The 17,237-nt window shown below is 55.6% G+C and overlaps 1 protein-coding gene across 2 annotated transcripts in view; it reads left to right on the plus strand.

Annotated features, from left to right (window-relative positions):
- Window positions 1-12,979: 12,979 nt before the first annotated feature.
- Window positions 12,980-17,237, plus strand: part of GRIN3B (glutamate ionotropic receptor NMDA type subunit 3B) — a 47,722-nt gene continuing 43,464 nt past the window's right edge. For both annotated transcript variants that reach the window (XM_073324559.2, XM_073324560.2), the window contains exon 1: window positions 12,980-13,587. In XM_073324559.2, the coding sequence (XP_073180660.1) occupies window positions 13,159-13,587 (429 nt within the window). In that variant the 5' untranslated portion in view covers window positions 12,980-13,158. The remainder of the gene's footprint in view (window positions 13,588-17,237) is intronic.

The following is a 17,237-nucleotide window of genomic DNA, read 5'->3' on the forward strand; positions in this document are numbered from 1 at the left end:
GGGGAAACTGAGGCACAGAGGCAGGGAAGTAACTTGCGCACGGTCACTCAAGAAGTTTGTCTCTGATTCCTTGTGCCCTGCTTTAACCTGCTATTGGACCACGCTCCCTCTCAGAGCTTGGTCTAGAACCCAGAAGCCCTGACTCTAGTCCCCTGCTCTACCCACTAGACCATGCTCCCTTAAGGACAGAGCTTTTTGCAGCCAGTCCTCTGACCAGCTCAGGGGCTCAGCTCCCCTTTGACAGGCTCCACAAGAGGGAGTGAGGCAACCCAGCTTCACTTGGGGCTAATTAACTCCCTGGGAGGCAGCTAATTAAGCAGGGGCGCACCTGGGCATGGTACAAGGCAGCAGTTCCCAGTTTGGGGAGAGAAAGGACCCCAGAGCAATGAAAGAGAGATCTCCACCACAGCTGGCTTCTCAGGAGGAAGCTGCTGAGGGGGACTCGCCAGCAAAGGACACAGAGGAAGGACGTTCATGGGTGGGACAGGTTCCAGACTGAAAAGCAAATCGCAGAGAAACTTGGATCCTGAGAGACTTCAGCAGGCCCCAGCAGAAGCCCTAACTTAGGGGAATTAGAAGCTGTCCTGAAGAGAGGTCCTTGCAGATCAGCCTCTGTGTAGGGCCTTGACCCAGGAGTAGAGACCCTTCCCCAGCTAGTGCTGAGAAAAGGGCCCCAGGTTCCCAGAGGACATAACCAGGCCTGTTGGACTAAGGCTGACTCAGCCCTTGCCCCCTCCAGCTAGAGAGGCTGGGATGGAGGCCTCTGTGTGACGTTCCATCTCTGGGTAGAATGATGTAGGTCCTGGAAGGGGCACTGCTCAATATACGTAAGCCTTATTGCAGCCCACTGGGGAAACTGAAGCAGAGATGTTCACCGATGCGGCACTCTAGAGTGAGGCCCCCACCACTCTCCCCTTTCACAAATTAAATGGCAGCTTGTTTCTAGTGGACCTCTAACTGCCCCTACCTTCCTGCAAAAAGAAAAGGAGGACTTGTGGCACCTTAGAGACTAACCAATTTATTTGAGCATAAGCTTCCGTGAGCTACAGCTCACTTCATCGGATGCATACCGTGAAGTGAGCTGTAGCTCACGAAAGCTTATGCTCAAATAAATTAGTTAGTCTCTAAGTTGCCACAAGTCCTCCTTTTCTTTTTGCAAATACAGACTAACACAGCTGTTACCTTCCTGCAGTTTCTCTCTTCCCTGCCAGCTTCAAGATAAGTGACTAGGAGCCAGTTGCTGCAATGAAATACTAAGGCTGTGTCCATTTTTCAGAGTAAGTCCAGGCTCTTAACTCAGGAGTTGCGCCCGTAACCCACCTCCTGCCACCCCCCGACCCTCCGCCATGGGAGTTGTGCTTTCAGCATGGGCTGCCTGGCCCTGCCGGGTGGGTTTAAGAGGAGGCTAAACCACTCCAGTGCTGATCTCCCTGGCCTGCTCCTGACTCCCCCCTGCCCCAAAGGAGAGACAGGTTCTCCCACCATTCCTAAGGAATGAAATCCATGCTGGGTGGGGGCTGAAACAGGAGTTGCAGGCGATCCAAGGTCTCCATCTCTCTCTGTTTCTAGAGCTTCTCGGCACCATCTCTGGGTGCAAACGCCTGCCCCACCGGAGCACAGATCTGGGAAATCTCTGCTGTGCCTTCCCTCTCGCTGGGGCTGCTTCAGCCATGGGGTGACCAGCTAGAAAGTGTGAAAAATGGGGACAGGGGGTGGGGGGTAAGAGGTGCCTCTATAAGAAAAATTCCCAAATAGCAGGACTGTCCCGCTAAAAAAAAAAAAATCAGAACATCTGGTCACCCTATTCAGCCGTCACCTTGCGCTGAGCCCCCAGAGGCTGTAAAGAATCAAAAAGCCCCGATTCAGACCTGCTCCCTGCCTTCTGCTGTCCGAATGATGGGGGCCTGACACCTGCATGAACAGCTCACCTGGGCAGGGGCGGATAAGACCCTGCCCTTCCCAGTAGCCGCAGCCTCGGAGCTAGCAATCCTAGTAGCCGAGCCCAGCCCCTGGCATGCTTCGCTCTCAACAGCTCCCCCTCCGCCACTTGGCACCGGGGGCTTCTGGCTCCTCTCCCTTCGCTCCTACTGGCCCGGGCAGCTCGGCTTGGCCAAGCAGGCTTAAGCAGTGGGGAGGGTTCCTTGCCTTGCTGCACCGCAAGGAGTGGGCTGGTTCCTGCGTATTGGGGCCCAGCTGTGCCAGGGGCCTCTGTGATTTGTCAGGCAACCAAACTGACCTACAGCAGGGAAGGAAAGGGAGGATGTGGGGGGCAGGGAGGATGCTCCCCTTATCCCCCCTTCAGTGAACGGGGGTGTGTGTGCAGAGGATGGGGGAGAGGTGGCTGCCTTGCCCCCTTTCACTGAGCTGGGGGTGCAGATGTGCCCAAACCTCCTGCAGGCCCAGCTGAGCCTCGACCCATCTGCCCACCCTGCAATGGTGGACCTGTTTCATAAACCAGAAGCAAGAGCATTTGATTCAGTGTGCGAGTGTCCGGGCCAAGCTCCTGTCTCATGCCAGCTCACTTAGATGATGCTTTTAGTTTAATAAGGGCCATTTCTCTTCTTTTTTTTCCCCCCATCTGTTTTTCCTTCAGACGGTTTGGATCGATGTTAATAGGCTGCATCAGAGCAGCATCGGCCCCAGCCAGCAAGCTGCTCTGAGAGCCACAGGCCTCTGCCATGGCAAAAGGACGGTACCCTAGGCTCTCAGATACCACAGTAATGGGCACCTGTAAGGACCTGGGTGAACCAGGGTCTCGTCCGGGTCTCCATGCACACTTTGCTAACTCTGGGTCACCCAGCGAGCCAGCAGGAATCTTTCCCAGCCTGCTCTGAAAACATAGTCCAGGCTCTACAGGTAAGAAGTCAGCTGTGGGCCTTGGGAATATTCTCTTCTGCCCCCTCCCCAAGTCAAAATAACAGCCTCTGCCCCAGCCTCCCCATGCCCCTCCAGCCCAGCATCCCTTCCCTGCTTTCAACACAGAAAGCAACAAGATAAAGTCCAGCTCTGACTGTCTCCTCGGATCGGGCTCCTCCACCCACCCTGCTCAGCCCACACCCTAGATCCTCCCTCTCCAGCCAGCTCCTCCCACTTGCCCTACACCTGGGTGGGATCATGACCCACTGCCCTCAGGCAGACAGCAGAGCCCACTTAATCCTTTCCAAGTTGGTGGGACAACCTGCCAAGGGGGTGGGGGCTGGTTCAGGGGAGTGACAGTACCACTGTCAGGTGGTGTCTCCCCCTAATGGGGGAGTTTGTAGGCGCCCGTGACAGCATCCTCAGTAAGTTGGAATTCGTTTTCTCCTGCTGTCCACTGGACCCTACGGCGTGACCCTTTTCAAGCTCCACACACTGCCTTGGCTAGCTGAGGCCTAGATGACTGGTTAGGGTCAAGGTAAAGGTTTCTCTTTGCCGCTGTGCGGTTTGGGAGGCCAGGGAATAGTCCATGGTGCGTCGTAGGGGCCCCTGGTGCTAACTGTGTAAACGTCACTAGGCCAGCAGCCCGGTGGGTGCCAGGTATGTCTCTGTTATTGATTCCCCGATGTCCATTCCTGGGGCGGGGGATACAACGTGCATTTCAGTTCATTGCTTTACCCTCTTATCCTCCCCTTGCCCGGACCCCTGCTGCCCCAGACTAGAGAACGTGCTCTGTGACTGGAACAGAGACGCGCTCCTGGGCAGAGCGGTGGCCCGGCTGCGAGCTGCCCTGCAGGAGTGTCCCGAGGGAGGCTAGAGTCCACGCTGCCACGGGGCAGAAGACCCTAGATGGGCTTCAGAATGTGGCTCCCAAGCAGCGAGGGGAGATTGTCTCCCACCACCGAAACATGGTGGGATTTACCAGAGGTAAGGACGTGTGTGAATAGAAGTATGGCCCAGTGGTTGGGGGGCTCACCTGGGTGTGGGTTCAGTTCCTGGTTCTCCCACAGACTCTGGGGGGGGACCCTGAGTGAGTCTCTCTGGGCCTCAGGTCCCTGTCTATAAAATATATTTAAGGGCAGTGCCCTGCCTCACAGGTCAGGGGTGGGGGGTTGTGAGGCTGAATACTGAGGTGCTCAGACACTATGGCAAGGGGGGACTGGGGGGCAGCCAGAGGTAGATCAAAGCACCGGACTCCCGGGAATGGAATTCAGGCTCCGGAGCGAGAGACGTGCCTAGAACCTGCCCATGGAGCAGGAAGCCGCGGGCACGCCCTGGCACCCGTGCAGTCCACGCCACAAAAGGCAAGAGTGCAGCTGGGTGCATTGGGGGCTGCACTGGTGCCCTGATACAGAACCTCCCTCCCCAAACTCTGCCCGGGGCCTGTGTCCCAGCAACGCTGTGCCGGCAGGGAGGGCAGGGCTGGGTGGTCTCCATTACCTGGGTGCAATTCAGCACTGTCATGAAATGTCAGCTCACCTGCGGCTGTGCACTCTGTACTGGGGATTTGCCGAATCATTTGTTTGGCCCAGCTGCTAATTTTTGTTAAAGCAAATCCCCTGGGTGTGGGGGGCTCTGAAATGCAACATCTGCTCTGCATCCTACTGGAGCTGCTGTTCTCTCCCAGCCCCTGGATCTTTTCCCCCCTGTCCTCGCTGAAAGCAGCTCTGTGGGGCCCACATCTGGGATATGATGGTTAATTCTTACCCGGCAACATCTGGGTCGCTCATACAGGGGCAATCCTACAGTGCTGTTTTTTTATTTGTACTCCGGCAGTGCCGGTTGAGATCAGCGCCTCATTGTCCTGGGCGCTGCACATAGACGGGGAGAGGCTGCCAGTCTATCTGGGAAAAGCAAAGCTGAAGGGAAACTGAGGCACAGCAAGATGAAGCAGCTTGCCCAAGGTCACACAGGGAGTTTGGTGGCAGAGCCAGGGAGTGAACTGGGGGGTCTTGACAGGTCACTTGCAGGTTTAAACTAGAGTAAATAATGGATTCCTTGTAACTTGAAATCATGATTTGAGAACTTCAGTGACTCTGCCAGAGGTTAGGGGTCTATTACTGGAGTGGGTGGGTGAGGTCCTGTGGCCTGCAACTTGCAGGAGCTCAGACTAGATGATCATGGTGGTCCCTTCGCTGAGTCTCCTGAGTCCCCATCTGTTGCCTTAACCACTAGCCCAGCCGTCCCTTTCTAGAGCATCATCTTTCTCCTAGGCACCCTTCAATCTATTCCCCTTTTCCCTGGCCTCTCTGAGCTCTACAGGCATCATTTAAACCCTGCAAGGCCCTATGCATGAGGGCAGTGCTGTCCCCATTGTATAGATGGGGAAACTGAGGCACAAAGCAGCAACAAAATAACTTGTCAAACCTCGCACTGCTATTGGGTGCCACGCTGAGAATAGAACTCCGGAGTCCAGGCTCCCCGGTTCTGTTCTCTGCTCTGCTCCTCTCCGTGCAATGGGAAAACTCCCCTCCCTGTAGCCACCTCCTCTGATTTCAGGGGGCTGAACGGCTAGTGCCCCCCGGGATCTCTCTTCACACAGTGGTGCAGTTTGAGAAGAGAACAGAGGCAGCAGCTGTTTGTCACAGGTTCCCACCTGGCTACCTGCCCAGGTGGCTAGGGTGGCCATACATTTAAGCCCTGTCCCAGCTGCCCTGACTTTTTGGATAAAAGTGGGCATTTGTCCCATTTGCTCTTGCGAAGAAGTGGGGTGCGGTGGGGAGGAACATGGTGGGGCGCGGAGAGGAGATGCCAGCCCCGTGCAGGGGGGAGGTTGGTCTGGAGGAGGGGGGGAAGGAGGGTTCCAGTGGGGAAGGGGGCAGGCAGGGTTCCAGTGACCAGGGAAGATCTTGGATGTATGTATCAGAGACTTCGACTGACAGACGGCAACTGACACTAATGCCTCCCGTTGCTGGGTCAGAGCCGATGAGGAGGAAACCCAGCAGCATTATTCTGTCCGGTCCGGTATAATTCAGCTCGTCAATCAGCCGCTGACCCAAGAGGAAGTTACATTTTATGTCTCTCAGAGCAGCACTATTCAGCCATGGGGGGGACGATGGGGAAATCCATTTCTCTCTGGATCTATTTTGTGGCCATGGGAAAGCAATCAGTTAGGTGAGGGTGTTGTCTTGCTCAAAGGCTCTAAGACAAGGGGCTTAATGCAGCCTGGCATACCAGTGCAATGCCTGAAGATAGCAGTTATTTGTAGTAGAGCTTCATCTGCTAAGATCGGGCCCCGTTGTGTTAGGTCTGCACGTACACAGTAAGAGAGAGCCCCTGGTCCTAAGGGTTTGCCATTTAAATAGATCAGACAAAGGGTGGGAAGGGAAAGGGACTTGCCCAAGGTCACCTAGCATTTCAGTAGCAGAGCCCAGGTCTCCTGAGTCCCAGTCCACGGGGCCCGTTGCTTCTCGAGCAGCACCTGCTTCTGGCTGGGCTCCAGTTGTCCCACCGCACTGCACCTTCAGCTCAGAAGGCCAAGCACGGGCCTGGAAAGACTGTCCCAGATACGCCAGCAGCTTTGCTGAGGCAGCAGAGAGCCACGGAGCTACCTTCTCCCGCAGGTCCTCTCTGTGTTCCTGGAGGGATCTCCCTTCTCTTCCTTCTCACCTGCACCCAGCGCAGGGCATAGCTGCTGTTCTCCATAGCCTCTGTCACCCAGCACGGCCTGTTCGTCCCTGCTCCTCAGGGGCTGAATTCATAGACTCTAAGGCCAGAAGGGACCCCTGTGATCATCCAGTCTGAGCTCCTGCATAATACAGGCCAGAGAACTGGTTCAACCCTGTTTCCAATGACCTGGGCGGTGGTGTCCTGGGCTGTGCCTTCCGGGATGCGGCTGGGGTGGAGACCATGTGGGGTTGCTCCTAATCCCAGTGACTTGAAACCTTTCACGGTCGGCATCTGCCCCAGAGCTGGAAGAAACGGTCAGGATCTCGGCGGCGCCTGAGCGAGACCCGCTCTGATAAGGAGCCTGGTTTTTAAGGGCAAGTTCCCAATCTCTGCTCAGGGGCTACCATTACCAGTGTAAAGAAGCAGGCCCCTTCTGTGACCTCCCCCTATCCCCATCTGACTTACACTCACTGCCTGCCTTCATCTAATGCGTGCAGTGTCTGTGCACAGCCAGGCCAGAAAGACTCCATAGGGGAGGGAGAAGGGGGTTAGAGAAGGGGATGGTGCACCAGGATGCCTGGGTTCCATTCCCAGATCTGGGAGGGGCGTGTGGCACAGTGGCTGGAGTGGAAGTCAGAATTCCTGGCTCTGCTGCTGACTCATTGAGTGACCTCGGACAAGCAACTTCCTTTCTCTGAGCCTCAGTTTCCCCCATTGAGGAAGCAGGGCTAAGTCCTACCTACCAGGGTGAGTTGGTGTTTTATGACTGACTAATGCTGGTAAAAACAAGCCCTTCAGCTGGAAGGCCCTAAAGACGAGCACGGCATTCTGCTCGCTTGGGCTGGGGTGGGTACATAAGGGCCAGGGAGCTGCACGCCAGCTGGGCAGAGAGAGAGTCAGTCTGTTAACAGGGCTGTAAGGGCCCCACTTTGGGGATGGCGCAGGGAGAGGAAAATTAACGCCCACTGGTTAATTAACAGCAAAGTGATACAGAAACGCAGACACAGCCGTTACTGGTGCTAGGTAATTGCTCTCCGGCCTGTCCCATTGCTGCCCAATAACTAGCTCTATTCAACCTCCCTCCCCACCCGCCAAAAAAAGGATGGCGCAGAGCAGGCCTTGGCCCTCTCCCTTGCACAAGCAGGCCTGTGTCGGAACATCACTGGAGCTGGATGATTTAAAGGGCCCAACGGGGGCTGACGCTCCCAGTCAGCTGAAGCCAAAAGCAGAGCAGGGCTTCCCGGTGGCAATCCATTGACATTGGTACCGCTCCGGCTCTGTGGTCGCTCCCCTCCTTCTTCCCCCACTCCGCCCCCCCCCCCCCACATCTGTCTCCAAGAATTACAGCGGAATAGCATGAAATGACATGACAGGGAAAGATGCTCTGGAAGGTGAAATGGACAAGGTCAGCGCAAGGGCTATTTCCAGCTGCCTGTCTTTTCCAAAAACCAAACAATCCATCCCAGGGGCTTACAGATAAGTCAATTGTTTTTAATAACGTGGGAGAGGAAATATTTGTAACCAAAAATAAATAAATAAATACAATTAAAAGGGATGGACTGTTTTGTGTTAGGCCCCCTCCTTGGACTGAGTAAAGATCAAAAATGTAGAGTCTAGCCTGGAAGACATGGAGAGAGAGAGAGAGAGAGTGTGTGTGTGTGTGGGGTGGGGTGCATGCACACACAAAAGCATGTACACAGCTACCCCCTGCTAGATGGAATCAGAATGGCTCAGCTGTGTGTCATAAGTCCTATACTGCTAACAACAAATGGGGAGTCTCATTTAGGTAAAGTGAGAGGGGCCTGTGCTTTTGGTGCAAGAAAGCTCTGGCTTTGAGCTTTGCTTTGCCCCTGAGCCTCTGCAGAAGAGGCGGCAGCTATGGGCTTGATTTGTCCAAGGATTTGAGCCCTCCCAGCTCCCTCTACAGTCCGGAGGAGCCATGGGGCCCTGGAGCCAGCTCATAGCTATTAAAGGTCTCGTGTGAGAGGAAGTGATGGCCTCATGCACCAATCGATGGCTGTGTTAGCCATGGCTGGGAGCTGGACCTCTGGGAGTGTAGCCATTGCAGGCTTAGCTTAGCCTGCCCAGCCATCCCCTCGTATCCTTGAGCAGCAGGTACTGAGGAGCCAGAGCTGCATTCTGAGGGGCTGCCCGCACCTTAAATTCAGCCCCCACGCTCCTGCCAGCTCCCCGGCCAATCCACTCCATCCTTCACTCAAAAAAACATGCGCCAAGAAGGGAGAACTGGCCACGTTGCCCCTTGGATTGTTAATCTCGTTATCAGTTGCTTTATATCTATTTGTGGGGGAGGGACCATCTCCCATCTGGTTGACTGGTCCAGTGTGACACTGCATGGACTGTTCTCGTTAGGCCTTCAAAAGGTTTCCTTCTCCTGCCCTCCCCTTTGAAGTGAGACAGATCTCCCCCACTATCATGCCCGGGAGGAATTCATTAGCGTTCACTCATTACATTTGTCTGAAGATCAATATATTTCACCAGCTGGTACTTGGCTGGGGTGGGGTTTTTTTGGTTATTAATTTAATAGATTTTCTTCCTTTTCTGCTGGCAGCTGGTGTTTGTCTTCGGGGGTGAGAGGGACCTCATCAGAAATGCAGATCGGTGAACCACGAAATCCATCCCCCCTTGGCCACATGTCGCTCATCTCCCTAGGACACACATGGCCACTGCCTGGCCTCTCCCTGTGACCACAGCTGGGTAGGCGATCAGCTGATGCCATTGTCTCCTGTCCATCCTCTCAGGATATGGTGCTAGCTCTTAAGAGTGGCCTGCTAAAGGCAGCGTGAGCAGCCTTCTGGCCTTGGTAAGAAGGAGCCAGGGATCTAGCAGAAGGGCAGATCCCAGTGAAGGAATGCTGAGTGGCCAGCACGCTTGTCCTTGGTGCTTTAAGGTGAATAACAGGGAGGCCCTGGCTTGCAGCGAGAATTAGTGGCTTGTACCACAAAGGACAGAGGGGTGAGCGCAGACTCAGCAGGTGCCCAGAGAATGATGTGAGCCAGATGGAACGGGGGACCCTAGCCTCCTGCCCTGTTCTCCAGCTGAAGGACCCAGTGCCACAGCCATCTGACTGGCTAATGCCTGGGCTATTTTAATTTTATTAGCCATTTATTAGCTCAGTATTATCATGCCACAGCCACACTCCGGCTGCCTCAGGCTGGGAATCCTCTTAGATTGCCTCCTGAGATAAGTAGCATCTGGCCTGGTCTTGCCCCGCGGGAGGGGAGCCCACAAAGTGCCGTGGAGAGGTGCGCGGGCGAAGTAGGGGCTCCGCGCTCCCCTCTGAGCGCTAACCCCTGTGTAGGGCTGAGGCTGTCGTCGTTCAGCTGGGCTACAAAAGTGATCCCCTAACACGTCTCTCTCAAGAGCAGCGGGATTAGCTTCTGTGTCCTAAAGATCCCCTGTTGCCTGGCAGTCGCAGCAGGCGAACGTATTCCCTTCCTGGCTTAAACAGCCATGTAGCGGCACCATGTAGGGTTTCACCCCAGAGGCGGCTGCACTGCAGCCATGGCTGAAATGATGACTGTCTATAGGCACAGGCGAGCGTGGGATGATGCACCAGAAATGTAAGTTGCCATCAGGGGGTCACCTGCACAAGATTATCCCTACCATTTCTCCTCCAGAGCTGCATAGTCACTAGGTTGTCCATCACGCGGGCAGCAGGGCTGTCCAGTGGCTAAGGCAACCAGGAGACTGGTTCCAGGCCTGGCTCTGCACACTGGCAACCAGGAGACTCAAGTTCCAGGCCTGGCTCTGCGCGTGACCTTGGACAAATCATTTCCCCGCTCTGTGCCTCAGTTTCCCCTCCCGCCTTTGTCTGTTTGTCGCCTTGAGCTCTTTGGGGCAGGACCTCACTGAAATGGGGGGTTAGATTAGCTAAATCCTGCTTTAGCTCCCTCGCAGTGGGGCTGCTAAGTTCACGTTTGTTAAAGGTATCAAAATGCCAAGGTATCAACCCTTTCGGTCCCCCCTCAGGCCCGGCCTGTGAACAAGGTTGGGCGTGTTGCTTTTTCTTGAGTAGTTGTTCGCTGAAAGGGACAAGGCTCCAGCCTCGCTCCAGCGAACTCCTTCCCGAGATGTTCGCCAAGTACGTGCCTATTGAAAAGGCCCCGTGTTCTCATGCAGGTCACACACGCTGCCTGGCACAGCTGGGAAAGGCAGAGGAGGAGATGATTGGTGGGCCGGGGGCGGGGGAGCTCTGCTTATTAAAAGACAGTGAAAATTCTCCTGGAATTCCTCTGGATTTATGGCCTGAATCTCATTCAGCCCCTTCCCAAAGGCCTTCCCCAGGCTCGGTGTTATGACAGGGAAGGCCAACGGAATGCATAATGAAGTGTAAAAATGTCCCCACTACTGCAGCACCCCTGGGCCTCTGGAGACAAAGGGCGCTGTGCTGATAGGGGCATGTGCCAAGCCGGGCATGTTTGCTATGGGGCTGGGTTGAGCTCACGCATGCACTGTGGGTTGTGCAGGGTTCGGTGTGTGTTGCCGTATGGATTGCCCTGGGGCCTGAGAGTCATGTACAGTGGAGTGTGTCAAGGCTGACCTGTGGGTTGGCCAGTGCCTGAGAGGTGTGCAGTCGTGGAAGGTTTCTGTTGTGTGGCAGCAGGCGGATTGGGTTGTGCGAGATGAGTGGGCGGACGCCCGGGGAAGGAGCGGGGGCGCTGGGTTGTGCAGGGTTTGGGTGATTGCATGCACTGCACGATGTACATGGTTTGTGAGTTGTGTAGCTCAGAGTGGGTGCGTTTGCAGGTTGGGTTGTACAGGGCTTGTGTGGGTGCATGCCTGCGTGGTTTGTGAGTTGTGTAGCTTGGGGTGGGTTGAGGGAGCATGTCTTCACACTGGGCTGGGGCTGAGGGGTGTCGTAGGGTGAGCCCTGTGTGTTGTATAAGGTGATGTGAGTACAATGAAAGGGCAGCGCGTACTCGGAGGTAACTGCACCACGCACTGAATGGTTACCAAATAAAATGGAGAGGAAGGAGCCAGTCCTCAATAGGTTCCAAGGAAATCACCCCTAAGGCTCTGGGTCCAACAGGACTCAAAGAAGGCAAGGGTTGGTTTGTTTTCCCTGACTGATAAATACTCGGGTTCATGAAGGCAGAAAGCTTGTAAGCACCAGGTATCCTATCCTTGTGGCCAGAAGGGCTCTCTCTCAACGAGAAATGCTGCAAGGAGTTAGCTAGTGTTGCTGTGTGCGATATTGCCTACTAGTGGATGGAATCTGAACTGTTCTCCTGTGTGTCATAGACACCTCCCTGCTAACAGAGATTCTCCTTTGGCTCAAGTGCTAGGCCCTGGGCCTAGAAGGGTGTGGGTTACATCCCAGCTGCTGCTGGGTGGCTCCAGGTGGCCCTGGTCAGAAGCACAGGGAGAGCCGTGACATCCTAGGTGCCTACAGATTTCTTAGCATTTTTTAAGACGTAAGAGTTAAACAGACACAATCTTACTGACAGGCTGCTCTGAGCAGGGCGAGAGCACACGCTGGTGAGAATGCTTGTGCCCTGTCTACGCTCATTCCCCCCGCCATTGCTACCCCTGGGGAAGCTACACCGGCTGTGGGAGATTTTACTTTAGTGGACTTTTGCCTCACTATTGCCCAGGGGCTCTCAGCCTTCTGTGTAACATATGGGAACCCAGAGGGCAGCAATCGGGCACAGGTTCATCACACTGAGACCCCTCGCTCTCAAAGCACGTCGAGAAGGTGGGGCTGCGTCATCGTCTTCCTTTTCCAAATGGGGAAACCGAGGCCCAGAGGTGGGACCTAGCGCCACCGTGTGTCCGTGGCAGGGTCGGGATTAGGACACAGGTTTCCTATTGCCCAGCTGTGGCTCTAAGCACTCAACAAGACTGCCTCTCCTTTGGGAACCTGGGGGCTGCATCCGGCCCTTAGTTTTCATTGGATCCACAGTCTCGTGTTACAAAATGATAACCTGAGAGGAAGGAGCAGACGGGTTATTTATTATTACTGTTGTTGTAGGTTTCTCCAGACAAATCCCACCAGGGGCCAGAGATTAAATAACTCCCCCCCCCCATCCCCATCCCCTCACCCTTTGCCAGCCTGGCCTCTGAACTTCACTGAGACGTTTGCTCGTGGCCAGCCGTGCCCGGCCAAGGGTGCTAAGGATCGTTGGTGTTTGCCCAGCACTCCTTGGCAAAGCCAGGCTCCACACTGGGTGTGTGTGTGTGGGGGGGAGGATCTCCAGGAGGGCACTTGGGCAGGACGAGGGCAGGGGGCGTTTTTCTGCCAGCCTCCCCTCGCCTCTGGATTCCCTTCTGCCTCTCCTCCCTCTGGCAGCCGTGTCCCCTGGCATCTTCATACCCCTTCCCCTGCCTTGCTGTGGTTGCCCACCCCCCTGCCCTAATCTCTGCCTTCCTTCCCCCCCCCCCCCCAGCCAATACAAACTGCTCCCGCTGCTGCCCCTGCTGCCGCAGACGCTCCATGGCAGCCCCGCCTGGAGATCCCAGCACCTCCTCCGCTCTCCCAGCCTTCCTCATGCCCCTTCTCCTCCTCCTCCGGCACCCAGGGCTCCTTCCTCCCCAGCGCCCGCCGCCTCCTCTCCCGCAGCCTAGCCCCCCACCCAGGGCGAGGCGGGGACCGGGGAGCGCCCAAACTTTCCCATGGAGTTTCTGCGGGCGCTCTGGCTGTGCGTGGGGGTGGCGGGCAGCCTCCTGCCGGCGCCCTGCCAGGGGCACCCCCAGCCCTGCGACATCCTCGCCAGGGTCGGGCACTCGGTGCGCCTGGGCGCGCTGCTGCCCCCGGGGGGCGCGCAGAGCCGGCTGCGCAGCGCCCTGGCCAGGGCGAGCCGGGCCAGCCGGTTCCCCTACAACCTGAGCTTGGAGATCGTGCCGGGGGCTCCCCGGGAGCGGGACCCGGCCTCGCTGGCCCGCTGGCTGTGCCAGGCGCTGATGGTACAGCGGGTGGCGGCCGTGCTGGCCTTCCCCGGGTCCCGGGAGGAGCTGCTCCAGCTGGAGTTCCTCTCCGCCGCCCTGGAGATCCCCTTCCTCAGCGTCCTGGAGCTGGAGCAGCGGATGCCCTTCAGCACCCAGGTAAGGGGGAGGCGCTGCGCCCCCGCCCCGCCCGGAGCAGCTTCGGCTGGGCAACAAGTGTGTGGGGGTGTGGGGGGGGGGTCTGGCTTGGCCAGCCCAGCCTGCTCCCCTGGCTCAGGGCTGGTCCGAGCCCGGGAGCTCCTTGGCCACACACGGGCTAGGCCAGCTGGGGGGGGGGGGGTGGCGAGGGGGACACCCCACCCCGCTGTAGCAATTCCCCTGCTGGCAGGAAGAGGATTTGGGGAGGTGGGGGCGGGGGCCTCCTTGCCCACTGAATCCAGTCCCTGCAACTCCCAGTGCAAGCTGGGGAAGCTGCAGTTGGGACCCTTTTCTCCTCCCCAGCCTGAGCCCTGGTTGCCTGGGGGGCAGTTCTGGGTGTCCAGCAGCACTGCGGCTGGGGGAGAGGGAGGGTTTGTTGTTGGGGCTATTTTTTGGGGGGGGGGGGAGTCTGCTCTGTATGCAAAGAAGCAGAAGAGACTCCTGGTTGCAAATCCGCACTTGCAACTGGCAGCCTCTTCCCCTGGGCCTGCCACCCTGGAGCAGAAGGGTTGCGTATCTGGGTAGGCAGGGGGGCTGGGGAGAGCCTGGTGGGGTCCCTGTTTCGAAGGAGGCTCTGCTTTCTGTTCTCCTGGCTACCTTGCGCTTCCTTCCTGCCAGGGGTCTTGCCCCAGCTGGATCCTGTCTCTGGAATGACTCAGAAGGGCTGGTCAATAGTTTAGCCACCTAGAAGGTCCCTGTGGTTTTGAGCTTTAGTCACAGCCAAGTTCAGACCTATCCATCAGGGGGCATATTTATAGTTCGGGGTCACTTTATTCGCAAGCCAGGCCAGCCTCCTTCCCCGTTCATCCCCCGCCACCCCTATGCACCTGCGGGAGAGCAGTGTTAATTGCAGTAGCTGGAGGGGGCAGGGAGTGGGGTTCCGGAGGAAAAGGCCCCCGTGCAAAGGAGAAGTTCCCTTTAGGGTGCATCCATTCCTGATTCTCATGGCTTTACTGCTGGGTGTGAGTTTCTGTAACACAAAGAGGCACCGTGTTCCAGGCTTCTTGCAGTGAGGCAGGTTCCTGCCGCATCCAGAGAGGAAGGTGTTTAGATACCATGCTGATGTTTGTAATATAAAATCTAAGGCCCCAATCAGCAGGCAGATCCCAGCAGGGCCATAGGTATCTAGGCCTTAGGCCATAGGCCATAGACCATCCAGGGGCCTTTCAAATGAGACCTTAACCACCAACCCCCAGGCGCTCTTTGTAAGATTATGCTCTCGGTCTCAACGTCCCCAGTGTTGTGTGCTGGCTGCTGCTTCCCACCCCAGAGGTGGCTGCATCTTCACAGGCGCTGTATGTAAAGTCCTTTGGTGCTATGCCAAAGAAGTATAGACAAATGACTGATCATACAATGGCAGGTTCGAAAGGGGTTTTTTTTTGTGCATGCTGCTGTCACACGGGCCACCTGAGAAGCTTCTCTCTATATTCCTCTGGCCCCATTAAATCAAGCAGGGGCCTGGTCAGCATCTCCTGTACTGGGGGGATAAATGAACATGATGTAGCCAGCAGAGAGGAGATGTTGGTAAGTGTGGGGAGAAACCCCTCTAAAGAGAGAGGTGGCGTCCTCCAGGGCATAGAAGAGACAAGGGTCAGTTGTCACAAGGCTGCAGGACACAGACAAACCCTGTGGTTCTCTCTGGTCCCCTGACTGCTACTGCATGTCAGAACCTAGGGACACTTTAAAAGGGCCTGATTTCCAGGCCACGCTGAGCGCCTGCCCTCTGAAAACAAAGTCCATTTCTCTGTGCATATAAAATCTCCCCACTGTATTTTCCACGGCATGCATCCCATGAAGTGAGCTGTAGCTCACGAAAGCTTATGCTCAGATAAATTGGTTAGTGCCACAAGTCCTCCTGTTCTTTTTGCGGATACAGACTAACACGGCTGCTACTCTGAAAAAAGTCCATTTAAGTGTCTCCAATTGGGCACCCAAAATAATAGCTTTTAAAGGGTGGCACTGCTGGGTGTGGCGTGCACATCCACATGGGTGCTGGAACAAGGGGTATGGGAGGTGCTGCAGCACCCCCTGGCTTGAAGTGGTTTCCTTTATACCCAGGGTTTACAGTTTGGGTCAATGGCTCTCAGCCCCCCCACTATAAAAATTGTTCCAGCCCCCCCATACATCCAAGGCCGCTGGAATCTTTGTGAACACCCACTGTGGGAACAGTGTCTGTGTGACCCTAAAGTAACAGAGCAGGGCCCGGCTCACTCCAGAATGAAACCCCTTTCCTGCAAATCGCCCCATCAATAGAGCTCTGGGGCTCTCGGTCAGTTGCCCGGCAAACAGCAGAGTTTGTGCTCTCAGGAGGAATTTATTTTAGCGTGGAGCCATAGCAGGCCTTATCCTGTGGTAACACATCACAACAAGCAACAGACCAGCCTCTCAGCTCTCCCCTATCTCAGCCCTCATCTTTGGCTGCCTCCCTGCCCAGCATTCTCTCGCTTTTATTATGGGGAATTATTTCCATCACACACAAGGCTTTATAAAGCGGAGGAGGTGGGGTGTGTGTGTGAACTTCATTGATGCTACAGGAATGACTCTGCCGGCTGCTTTGAGCATTGCTGATTTATTAATGCCGCCCGGCATTCCCTTGATTCGTAAACCTTTTCCTGCAGCCCCTGTGGGCTCATGGGAATGCAACGCAGAGGGAGGGTAAAAAGTGCCCTAGGACCCAAGATGAAGCCAATTGATCGATTTGGACAGGGTCTAATTTTTCTTTGCATGGAATTGACGTTACTATTTAAGCATATAGGACAGCTGGGCTCTGGGAACTGTCGGGACACTCAAGCCCAGAGGTACTGCTACATGGGGAGGGATAGCTCAGTGGTTTGAGCATTGGCCTGCTAAACCCAGGGTTGTGAGTTCAATCCTTGAGGGGGCCATTTAGGGATCTGGGGCAAAAAAAAAAATTGGGGATTGGCCCTGCTTTGAGCAGGGGGTTGGACTAGATGATCTCCTGAGGTCCCTTCCAACTCTGATAGTCTATGCTGTATAGACTTTAAGGCCAGAAAAGACCATCATGATCCTCACCCACCCACTCCTCTAATAGACCCTGGACCTCTGGCTGAGTGACTGACGTCCTCAAATCACAGTTTAAAGACTTCAAGTTACAGAGAATCCACCATTTACGCCGGTTTAAACCTGCAAGCGACCCATGTCCCATGCTGCAGAGGAAGGTGAAACTCCCCGCTGGTCTCTGCCAATATGATCCAGGGGGATGTTCCTTCCTGACCCCAAATAGGGGGATCAGGTAGACCCTGAGCACCTAGGTGAGACCCAGCAGCCAGACACCTGGGAAAGAATTCTCTGTAGTAACTCAGAGCCCTCCCTACCTAGCGTCCCATCACCAGCCGTTGGAGATATAGATGTGCAGTGAGAGACAGTCCGTGCTCCAAAAGAGCTTACAGTCTAAATAGATGCGATGGACAAAGGGTGCGGGGAAACTGAGGCATGAAAGACTAAGAAACTTGTCTCAGGGCAATGGTAGAGCTGGGGACAGAACCCAGGGATCGAGTGCCAGTCCTGTAACCCACGCTGCTTCTCCATAGATATATATCAGAGGAGTGGCCGTGTTAGGCTGGATCTGTAAAAGCAGCAAAGGTTCCTAG

This window comes from Lepidochelys kempii, chromosome 25 (genome assembly GCF_965140285.1).
Source record: "Lepidochelys kempii isolate rLepKem1 chromosome 25, rLepKem1.hap1, whole genome shotgun sequence".
NCBI classification, from domain to species: Eukaryota; Metazoa; Chordata; order Testudines; family Cheloniidae; genus Lepidochelys; species Lepidochelys kempii.